The sequence below is a fragment of the Seriola aureovittata genome, chromosome 20 (genome assembly GCF_021018895.1).
Source record: "Seriola aureovittata isolate HTS-2021-v1 ecotype China chromosome 20, ASM2101889v1, whole genome shotgun sequence".
Taxonomy (NCBI): domain Eukaryota; kingdom Metazoa; phylum Chordata; class Actinopteri; order Carangiformes; family Carangidae; genus Seriola; species Seriola aureovittata.
The window spans coordinates 10,479,853-10,491,612 of NC_079383.1; the positions used below are offsets into that span (position 1 = coordinate 10,479,853).

Here is an 11,760-nt window from a genome sequence, read left to right on the forward strand (position 1 = left end):
CGCATGCTGAAGTAAATAAAGGTCTTTGTATCAACCAAAAACCCTATCAAAAGCCCACATATCACGGGCACATGGTTCAATGGTCCTATAGAAACCTTCTCCAAGGTGCGATGTGTGGCATTTTCCAAACCTTTCCTGTTGCCTTGTTATTTTCATTCCTGTTTTCTGCTTCATTTTTATTCACTCATTTATTTATTTATTTATTTATTTATTTTCACCCACTGACCACCCACATTTAGTTCATTTTTACGAATGCACATACCTGTGAATTTATATAAATATATTTCTTAAACATTACACACAATTTATACACCTGCAGCTACCCAACCTGGTGCAGACAGCAATGCACTACTGCAGGTTTTGTCTGAAATCCAAATATAAATATCTTAGTTTGTTTCTTAACAGCAATTATTCTCCAGTCTCAAATTCATAAAATGACTTGTTATCAAAGTCATTATCATTTCACCTCAAAATATCTCAAATAATATCTGAAAACATTAACATACCAGTGCACAATGGAATGCACTGAGTAATGAAAGCAGAGATTGATGCTGTTTGTTGCCGTCAGCATTGACTGTCTGACACAAACGCATGTGGGGGAAGTGCTCATAAAACATCAGGCTTCATCAGTCGCACCACTAACTAACCCAAAGATCACAGCAGAGAATTTGTACAAACAGAGTGAACTAAAGTGACAGAGAAACAGAAAGAGGAGATAAGAGGGAGTCTGTGAGAGGAGAGTCAAGTCTTGCATAAAATTTACAGCAATATGAAAGCAGTAAATAAGAAAGATGAGAGTGATATTGGAGCAAGAATGGAAGCGTGTAGTTTATTGCCTAGTTTAGAGAGCATGGCAGCTTGGCTTTGACACTAATGACCGTAATTATACACACACTGATTGGGTTAAGCTGCTAATTACACACAACCATGTTTGCGTGTAAACACAGGAACACATGTTTACACAGGCGTCATGCCAAGCACTCAGCGCATCGCTGCCTTCTCACATCGGGCGCATAAATCTCACACAGTTGTCTCAGCAGCAGTGATGTTTCATGATCTGCTGAAGACCACATTACCATTGAGGAAGGAGTTTAAATCATGTGAAGAATCTGTGGAGATGTGGCGCTTTGGATTTTATGGAGTTGGATTGTGCTTAAAGTTTATGCCTCCTGTTTTTCCTTCACTGTAGCAATGGAAACTCATGGAACTCATCTTTTTGAAAGGCATTTACAATTTAAAAGATCAAAGGAAATTTCAGCATTTCTCCTGATTAATGTTCTTTGTATCATCATTATGGTGTGAAATTAAAAGATCTGTAAGGGTCAGTTGCAATTATGTTCAGTCTATGAATTTCCTCTGAAGGAAATGAGGTTTCTTTAAAAATGTTTACATTGGCCAAGCTAAATGATTCAGTTGGTGATTCGTGCTATGGAATTTTTTTCATGTGAATTTTCTAGTTCATTTTCTCTTTGTGCATATAAATCAAATATAGTAGATATACAGTATCTTACTATATCTATATATTTTGTTGTCTTTATCATTTAGATATCTAAAAAAAAAGTGATTGTTTGGTGATGGATTTGACTAATCAGTCACTGGAATTTATCTCACGGCACATGAACAGAATTTCATTTTATTATAGAAAAACCATATTCTTCAAAAAAGTATCAATATACTGTAATGTGTATACTGATCCACTGCAAAACCAAAAGAGAAATCCTGGTCAAGACATTGTTAGGATAGTAGAGTGGAGAGCATTTTTAGGCAGTGGTGTTATCACAATTGTTTATGTTGTTTTTATTGTCTCTCGGTTGAGGTTTACCATAGATGGTAACAAATACATGGGGCCTGAATTGTTTAACTAATGATTCTCGTAAACTTTTCAGACAAAAATGTCAGTTCACATATTAGCATCTCCCTTAAGTGTCTCCTCAGATCTTAAATTCTTTAAGTTGTGGCTAATAGGGGCAAAAGTGTGTGTGAGTGTGTGTGTGTGTCTGTGCTCACCCACATTTATGATGCATTTATTAGCGTTTCGATGAGCGCATGCGTCTGCTCAACTGAAGCAAAACGGGACCATCTTTCCATCCATTGTTCTGATAGAAAATCCCAGCTTGCTCTTTTATAAGAAAATTAACATTGGAGAGGTACAGTGGTACTTTAATGAAGTCTTCAATAAAGTATTTAGAAGGTTTTTTCCGAATGCTAACTGGACAGGTTCAGTGGGGCATGAAAGAAAGAGCGTAAAGCGGGGGCAGCAAGCTCTTCAGCCCGTACAGAGCACCATTATCCACCGTCGTTAATTTAATAGACATTCCTTAGTCAGCCCAGGGTCTGAAGATAGCAGACCCTAACATTTGTTTGTCATTTCCCAAACATTTTTAATAAACAGTTAAAATCTTAAATGGCTTCTTGTACTCTTAATGTTCCCTGGCTGCGGTGGCGTTCATGTTGTTTTTTTGTTTTTTTTTGTTTTTTTTCTACTTTTATATGCGCTTTCATATATAATTTAATGATTCCTGGAACCCATTTGCTCACCCATCTCCTTGTTTAGTAATAAGTTAAAATGAAGATGGTTATAATGAAGATGATGTATGCCAACTTCTTTATGCCCCAGATTTCAAAGAACATTTGATTGAAACTGTTTTGCAAGGCAAATACAAATCACTGTACAAAAATACTGGAGTTTAAAAGTTTACAATGGTAGAAGCAAGTGGATACTTAATATGCAATTTATGGTAAACGACAAATGAGCCTGTTTTAAGTAATATCAGGAAAGTAAAGTTTTTATCATTCTATTTTCTTACAGTGCTACAGGTACTAGGATTTAAAATGGTCAAAGTTAGTTTCTGATATATGTTTGTTTGTATGCATATGGATATTGTGTTACAGCATGGAAAATCAGAGTTGTGTGGCTCTAAACCTCAGCAAAATCGAGGAAATGCAGACCAGACTGCGAAGCAACCTGGAGGCCATCGGAATGCTAAATCAACAAGTAAGCGCGCACACACACATGCACACACACACACACACACACACACACACACACACGTATATACAGTCCTGACAGTCCTTTTACCCGATAGATAGAAACACACACCCACACACAGGCCCACCTGCTGTTGAGCTCACACAGAAGAGGAAGCTTTCATGCGTCCAACTTCAAACGCACACATGCACTTACACACAGGCACACAGAGGCATCCATTTCCTCTTCCTACGATAAAAGTGAAAAGTCGGCAGCAGGGTGGGGGGTGTGGGGAAGGGGGGACAAATTGTATCGGGAAAAAGCAGTGACGTTTCTTTCCACTGGTAAATGATTTCCCTTTCATGAAACTGAGAGAGGGATGTATATCAATACAGCCGCGCTGATCTCTCCATGACAGCATAGGGAAATGGCCCGCTGTGATAAAACAATGTGGGGGAAAAAACACAGAGGAATATTCTGAGGAAAAGCTGACATTTTTTACTGTGTTGAACTTCACAAGAGTCAACAAATCACCAAAGGAGAGACGAATCAAAAGTACTCCTCAGCCCCCTCAGTTCTCCAAAACTCCAGGGCCTGGGGAACTGCTCACCTGACTTTTGTTAGTTTGTGGAATGGCCCGCTGATTGACGGGGTACGACGAAAGCTGGCACTTGTTGAAGTTTTAATGTAGTGTTGTGTCAGTGAAAAGGAAATGGCGTTAGCTGCATGTTTGAGACAGAGGAAAGTGGAGAAGAGGAAGAGACAGACACAGAGAAAGAGAGAGGTGTTGTTTAACAGGTCAGGTGTGTAATAGCACCTCTTAATCTCTAGTGTGAATCATTACACACATCGATCCAACATGGACAGTCTACACACACACAAACATACAAACAGAATTGGAAAGAAGGATATAGACAGTTCATTTACACAGGGCTATTCCCTTCACTGTCCACTGGACACACAGTCACATACACAGTTGCACACACTTACGGATATCAGTAAAGAGACTGACTGGAATGTCTCAGTTTATCTGTGTGAAAGGCGTTGGGTTATAAATCAGGTCTGTGTCCCTGCTTTGGATTAGTCTCATTCACTCATAGTCACAAACTAGTTCTGTACTGTTTCTTTCTCATTCACCCACAGGCGCATATTAACACTCGCTATACATCACACGCACAAGCTTGATTTCCCTCCGACTGTCAAGCAAATTTCATGCAAACTTTTGAAATGTCACACAAAATTAAATGTGAATTAAATGAATTTACATCAACTAGGAAAAAGATGAAGATCAGAGGGGGAAAATTGAGATTCCTTCAAGACTTGATTAGCATTAGGCAAGCTGTTATTTTTTTTTGTCAACTAATGTCCAGTGTGTTTCATGATGCCATGCGAAGATAAAAAAAAAAGAGAGATACATGAGGCAATTTTCCACCTCCACAAGCAGCTGCAGGTATAACATGGAGGTCAAGATGGACAGGTTTCCTACAGTATTTTCACATTTCAAAAACTCCTTTTCTACTGACAGATCAGCACACTCAAACTCAGCTAAAACATCATTAAAAAAATACATTTAAAAACTTCTTTTCCAATACGAGAAAATTTGCTCAGAGTTTGCTGTTTCTATTCATCTTTTCTAGCTCAGTAATTTTCATAATTTGAATTAAAGTACTTGGATGGAAACTGAGCTATACAAAGTGCAAACACACTCATGCAGCAGCATTAAAACACCCCCTCTGTGTCTTTCTGTCTGTCTCTTTCTTTCATTCTCCCCAACTTAAACACATTCTTTTCATCCAAACATATGCACACCAGTTCACCCGTACCATGTGAAGGTTGAGGAGACAAGCTGTGATTTTTAATTTCATCCCCCCTCCCTTGCAATTAGGGAAGCATCCAGAGCCACCAAAGACCAGGAAAATTAAACAGGTCCTTTTGAATATACAGTTAATTATAAATGTCAGCCTCAGTGTTTTTTATCTAGAAATTATATTGCTTTTGGCATAACATAAAATGAAGGCATTGTCGGATGTTTGCCTGTTGTAGATAGTAAATACTCTTTAAGCATCTTAGGATAGTTTTGACACATCGACATGTCATTGGCTCTTCGAGGGTTAAGCCTCAGACCCAGCTATTTCTCGTCATCACATGTAATACATTTGCCCAGATTTATTGAGAGTGTGTGTGTGTGTGTGTGTGTGTGTGTGTGTGTGTGTGTGTGTGTGTGTGTGTGTGTGTGTGTGTGTGTGTGTGTGGTGTCTGGAAGGGTAATGTTAGCGGAACCATCCGGAAATGTGTCTGTCTCATCTCCGTTTGTGTTTTTCTCTCTCCCACTCTCTCTTTCTCTCACACACACTCGCACACACGCACAAAGATATACACGCACACATGGCCAGACATGTCGATGTGACATCATTCTTTAACCGCAGCTTTCACACAGATATACACACACACTAAAAAACAGATGTGGAGAGTGCAACTGTCATTACCCGACGTGTCTCTTTGTCTCTCTGTTCTTTAAGTTCTTATTTTACTCCTCCACATGGCTAAAAATACATTATTTTAAATCTTTTATTCTCTTTTATCTATCTTATTACAATTTTTAGACTGGCACATTTTGCATATAATTACTATGGTTAACAGCAAATACATATGCTTTTATTTTATTTATTTATTATTTTTTTGCTTTTAAAGGCACTTTTTAACTCACACTCCTCCCTGCCTTTACCCAAATGTCCTTGTCAAAAAATAAAACACCCTCAATTTAGCTAGTCTGTAATTGCGTTTCAGGGAGCCCAATCATGTTCTGACGATGTGCGATTTGTTTTGTGTCACGGATGATTTTGTGTCAAATCGACCTCTAATGATCGCTCAAATTGGTTGTTTTCATGTAGAAATTTACACCGTTGCATGACTCCCACTTGCAAGCATTTCAAACTGTGAACACAATACTCTCCTGAAAACCCCCTTGCAATTTTCCATTTGCATTTCTGTTTCAACAGGCATGAAAGCAAGTATGAAAGATGAATTAAGCATATAATGGGATGTCAGCTACTTCATCAACATGATAGCTGTTGACTTTCGATGGTTGATATTTATTGGTAACATGAAATTAAGTTTTGCAATTTCCTTGATTTAACCAAATGAGTGTGATGTTTTAACTTCCTTGGAACTTCCCCCAAAAATTGTCCCTCTTCCTTACTCCCGCCGTCTGTTTTACAGTCACACATGAAGGATTTTTTTCAAAATTCTTCTTCCTCTGTGCATATGCCTCTCTCAGTGTCTTTCTTTCTCTCTCAAGTTAAACGCCCTCAGCGGGGAGAATAAGCGGTTGCGCAGGCAGCTAGAGCAGGAGAGGTCCATGCGTAGACAAGTGGAGCAACTGCTCCCTCCTCCTCCCACCTCCCAGCACTGCTCCACCATCCACCTACCCGTCCCCTTCAGTGCCCGCCCACCTCCTCCCTCCACCTCCCTTCCCTCATCTCTCCGCCTCCCTCACCCAGCCTCACGGGACACTGACGGGACTCTAACCCAAACCAAGATGAGTGAAGCTGGGCTAGAGAAACCAGGTGAGTCCCAGGCTTTGTCTGAAGCGTTCTGGATGAGGCCAGCTGCAGAGCGCTCTGTCTCCACCTCTCTGGAAGATGCTTGGTCCGGGAGGACAAGCAGGGATCTGACCAAATGAAACTCCCTGAAGACTCCACCCTGTCATGACTTCTTGACCTCCAGCTCTTCACCAGGGAGCGTATTCAGTATGAGGTTAATGTCCTGCAGGTCAAAGTCAAGTCCCTGGGTGCTTTTTGCCTGAGGGGGGCTCCAGAACCAGCAGATGATGGAATTCACTCAAATCGTCAAAAGTCAACTAAAAAATATCTTTACTACTATGCGATGAAAAAATTCATACTGAGAAAATGATCACAGTTTTTGTAGCTCTAAAATCTGACACCTTTTACTACTGCTGCAAGCAGTGCTATCTTAGAACATCACCAGTTAATTCTCCAAATAATGATCTTGTTTTGAGACAAAACTGAAAATCTAAGCCCTAAAATGTTTTTTGAAATCTCAAGCAGTACTGATGAACTATAATGAATTCAATTCAACCTAAATCAGCAAGTGAGCATAACAGAACAAGTGATAACTGCAAATGCTTAGTGTTGATGAATGTGTTTTACACTGGAGATGAGTCTTGCTTTGGATAAATGTGGGATGGTACATCATGAGTATCCACAGACATGCCTCAGATGTTGATGTGAATGGCTGTAACACAGTCTGATTGCGCTGCAGCTGTGCGCCATGTGTCCTGCATCTACTGTGGTGAATGTGGCCGTGTGTCTTTATATGCAAGTACATTATGTGTCTGCGTGCTTCTGTCTCTCTGTAAGTGCCTGTGGGTGAGCATGTGCTTATGTGTGATTGAGTAGATAGGATGTTTATATTGTAGATGTTTTATGTTTTGTTTTATAGTTTAAAAACTATTTGTTGATTTTTCCATGTTGCTGAGAACCAATGTGGTGATGACAGAAAAAAGAAAAAAAAAGAAATAAAATGATAATATTTTATTTCTGACAGTTGGAAGCTTGTATCAACAGACTAGCAAAGCTACCTGTTAGTATTGCATAATTCTCACAATTGACTGGTGAGAAACACAAAGATGTTGACACAGGTGACATTGCTATGCAGCAAAACTGTTATCTAAAATAATCTAAAATGGGTTTGAAGCAATGGTGCACTCACACACGCACACAACACACACACACACACACGCGTTGTGTTGAACTGCCGTCTTTCCATATACATCTACAGGTGACTCGTGTCTCTTTTAAAACGCTTATAGTGGTTGCACAAGAGCACTGCTCATTCGCGCAAACAAAAGCAAGGAAAAGAAGCATGCAAATATCTGCACTTCAAAACAAGAGCACTGTTATTCTGTGATAATTAAAATTGTGAAGAGAGGTCTCAGACCACAGTTGGCTTCCTCATCTTGCCATTCTCTCTCACTGTCCCACCTGTCTCCCACACTCCCCCACCTGTCTTCTAAACCCTTTTCATCATTCATTGGTTCTGTACATACATAGCTGTTGTATAGCTGGTCAGGATGTTGTACATTTTAATGATTTTCCGCAGCACTGCATGTCCTTGTTAGCTTGGTTTTCCTCATCTGCCATGTCACACTCAAAAATACCTTTCTTTTATGTGCAAACACACATGCATGCACCCACTCACACATCCACACGCATTTATATTCTTTCACAAAAACACACACACTTGCACAAACGGCACAGTCATTAAAAATGAAACCACAGGCTTTTTGAAAACTCCCAGGACTGAGGGAAAAGTCAGCAGCGCAGCGGTGAAAAAAGTCCCCCTGGAAACAATGAGGAGAATGATCATTTGTTGTTCTTGAAAACCCGGTGAGGTTTCACAGAGGTTAAGCTTCCCTTTGATGTGTTTTTAACTCGTTTCAGCTCTGTGGAGGGATTAGTCAGCCCCTCACACACACAAACACAAATGCACACATTCGCGCACACAAGCACATACAGGCTCTTAATTTCCACACCACTTTCTCTCACAAAGACGGAAAGCGCAGAACAGGCTCCTTCCTAACCTAATTTCATCAAATGAGCGTGTGTGGTACTTCACTGCTGTATGTGTGGTCCCCTGGAAATCTGTGGTAAACCAGCAAAATATTGCAAGTCAGTATTTTCTTTTTATCCCAAATTAGCGTCAGGCTGTTTTTGAACAGTGTGGGCCCTCAACCACGAGAGACATGGAGTAAGAGAGGCAGAGTAGCTGTTGATCATCATGGCACTCATTACAGTGTTTACAAGGCATTATTTGATCCTTATTTCAAGATACAAATGGCTGGGGTGCTTGTGCCCATGTGTTTGTGTGTGTGTATGTGTGTGTGTGTGTTATCAGCTCCAGTCTGGGCTTCCCTGTAGGTCTCTGTGTGGTTGCCCATGCTAATAATCACACAAAAAGCTTGCGTTCATAGTCCATGTTGTAAGCAGCTCTGCAACAAATACAGTTTGCAAATGATTTGTGTTTGTTTTAACCATCTTGGAGTGGAGAGTGACCACACCAGGGTAATTCACAAAGATTTTTTGCAAAGATAGTAAACACACCAAGCAAAGTTATTTACAGAAGTCATTTTATGTTATTTGTTATATCATTTATAATCATAATTTGCTCTAAGGTTCTTGCAGGAACTCATTTAGGTGATTAGGTGAGTTTCATGCTTAATTAGATTTTATTTGTTTTGCTCAAAGTATGAATGATATTCCATAAAATTGTTGTTTTTTGTGATTTTGGGAAAACCAAAATGGTGATGAGTGATAAATGCTTTGGTATTTTCACTCTCACTTTGTGTCAGCACTGAACATCAGCACAGTAAAAATAATCACCACAGCTTTGGGCTTTTTCTTTTACATTTGTTCTACCTTCTTAACTGTAACCCGTACTGGTGTAATCCACCAGTGCATATGCAGCAGAGATTAATTTCTAGGAAGAACATTACTAGAAATGCTCCCTCTTTAGAAATCTGATGAATATTTTCAATATAAATTCCCTTTTTTAAAATGGTCATATATGGCAACCTATGGATCTGACACCTGGAGAAGCTCTTTTGTCATATGAAAAACGCTGTAGCTGGGACCAGCCCAGTATTGTGCCACTGTTAAAATAAAATAACTTTTAGTGGGAGAGGCAGTTCTGTCATACCATGAGCAAAAAATGACAGAACAGCAAGATAGGGTGAGAAAGAAATAAAACTGACAGGAGTGCTGGCAACATGTCTCCTCTAAAAGTTAGGTCATTCAAAAAAAGAAAAGAAAGGGGAAAGAGAAACAGTTACTCTCACACTGATTCACTTTTTAAAAGGTGGGTTTTTGTTATGTGGTTGCTTTTTATAGACTATACAGCTACAGTATAGCAAAATGCTGACATTGTGATGGTGCAGTTGAATTTAAGCTGTAGACAGAGAATGACAAAATATCCCAGTACAAGCTTTCAATTATCCACACCGACCCACACACACACACTTATTAGCTGCATTTTGTGTTTAATTTTGTCAAGTATTAAGGAGTGAATTGCCATGAAATCACTTTTTTTCACCTGTAAACATATTTGTAAGGTCTTTACAGCCTACAATGAGTAATGTGTGTGTGTGTGTGTGTGTGTGTGTGTGTGTGTGTGTGTGTTTTTTTTTTTTCTTCAACATTTTCTAAATTAACTTTTTACTTTAAGGACAGGAAAATAATTTTTGCTCTGCTCACTGTGGTCTACAACTTCTAAGCATTTTGCACTACTGACTCTGCCTCAGTCTTCCTCTCAGGTCTTTCACCTTCAGAAACTGTTGCACATTCAAAACACTGTTTCTGTTTTCATGTCGTGATTACGTTCATATACATAATATCCATCTATTATATTGGTTGCACTTTATTTGGACAGCCTGCGTAGAGGGTTTACAGAGTATTTGTATGTAATCCTTATTGAGCACTCTAGTGTTCAAATAATGTTCAGCGATATATGTGCAAATATTCAACAAACCATTTATAAACCATTTCAGGGTTAGGGTTGGGATGTGCAAAACAGTTGAATTGTTAAATCTAATCTTTTGAAATGTAACAAATACTCTGTAAACTCTTGATGAACTATCCAAATAAAGTGTTACCATTATTTTCTATGAAAGCGTATATTAAGATCTGACAAATACAGGATGCAGCTAAATTTGAAGAAAAAATATCTACAAAAAATAAAAACTTGCATGTGCAAGATTTGTATTCAGCAGCTACAATAATATATACCTCTCTATATATTATTAAACAACCATATTTTACATTGTTATATAATGATTTCATTTGTATTATGCATGGCCTTAATGGAAACTGAACTCCTTGCATTGCCATGGTCATGCTTATGTATATTCCATTAAACAACCAACAAACATAATCCCATACAACCAGCTGTGAATTCAAATACCCCAGAGGACTTGAAGCAGCCATAACCAGTAATACTTATTTCACTCTTGTGTCCATTGCTGAATTGTAATTAAGATAAAAATAAAAGTAAAGAGACATTTTCTGATTGGTAGAACTAAAACTATTTTACAGTAGGTATTAGTCAGTCTTGAGAGCTACTGTGGAGTAATGGTCAGTGCTTTTGTCATAAAATTGGATGTGGGTATACCCCGGACTGGAGTCCAAGTACAACTCTGATTGGCTGCAAAATGAGAACACCGTGCCTCTACGTGAGGCTGTCTGGCTGACTGATCTTCGTCTTTATGGGCAAGATAATGATTTTCTCTGTACCCAGTTATCAATTTAGTGGCTTTTTTTTTTTTTATATAGTTGTAATGTCCAGCACTGTATTTTGCCAACCAACATTGCAGACAGTGCATCTTTTTGACATTTTGCTGGGTCTAGCTTTGTAGATCAGACACATATGAAACATGAAACAACGTGGATAAAGGCAAAGACTGGAAAAGTATGGAAAAGTTACAGAGCTGGGCGGACATGGGGAAAGACGAGGGGAATTTATGGTAAGAGGGACAGTCAGAAAGGTTAGCAGGCAGGTTAGCCTGCGGGGTTGGACCAATAGCACTAGGGAGCAGGAAGGGATTCACTACCGATAAAGGAGCATGAACCCACATTCTTTTGCTGATATTTTAAACAATACATATTTGGGGGGAGACTGGTCAGCTGGTTAACAAACTTGTTAAGTAATAAGAACATAGAATAGATACAGAAATGTTAATCAAACTTTTGCTTGCAGAGCACAGTTCCAAACAAAGACAA

General features: G+C 39.0%; 1 protein-coding gene across 1 annotated transcript in view; it reads left to right on the top strand.

The window, feature by feature from the left end:
* The window catches only part of LOC130160935 (myosin-11-like), a 99,344-nt gene extending 90,257 nt beyond the window's left edge, over positions 1-9,087 (top strand). The window contains exons 23-24 of the mRNA XM_056363742.1: positions 2,893-2,995; positions 6,267-9,087. Of these exons, the coding sequence (XP_056219717.1) occupies positions 2,893-2,995; positions 6,267-6,650 (487 nt within the window). The 3' untranslated portion in view covers positions 6,651-9,087. The remainder of the gene's footprint in view (positions 1-2,892; positions 2,996-6,266) is intronic.
* The last annotated feature ends 2,673 nt before the right edge of the window (positions 9,088-11,760 follow it).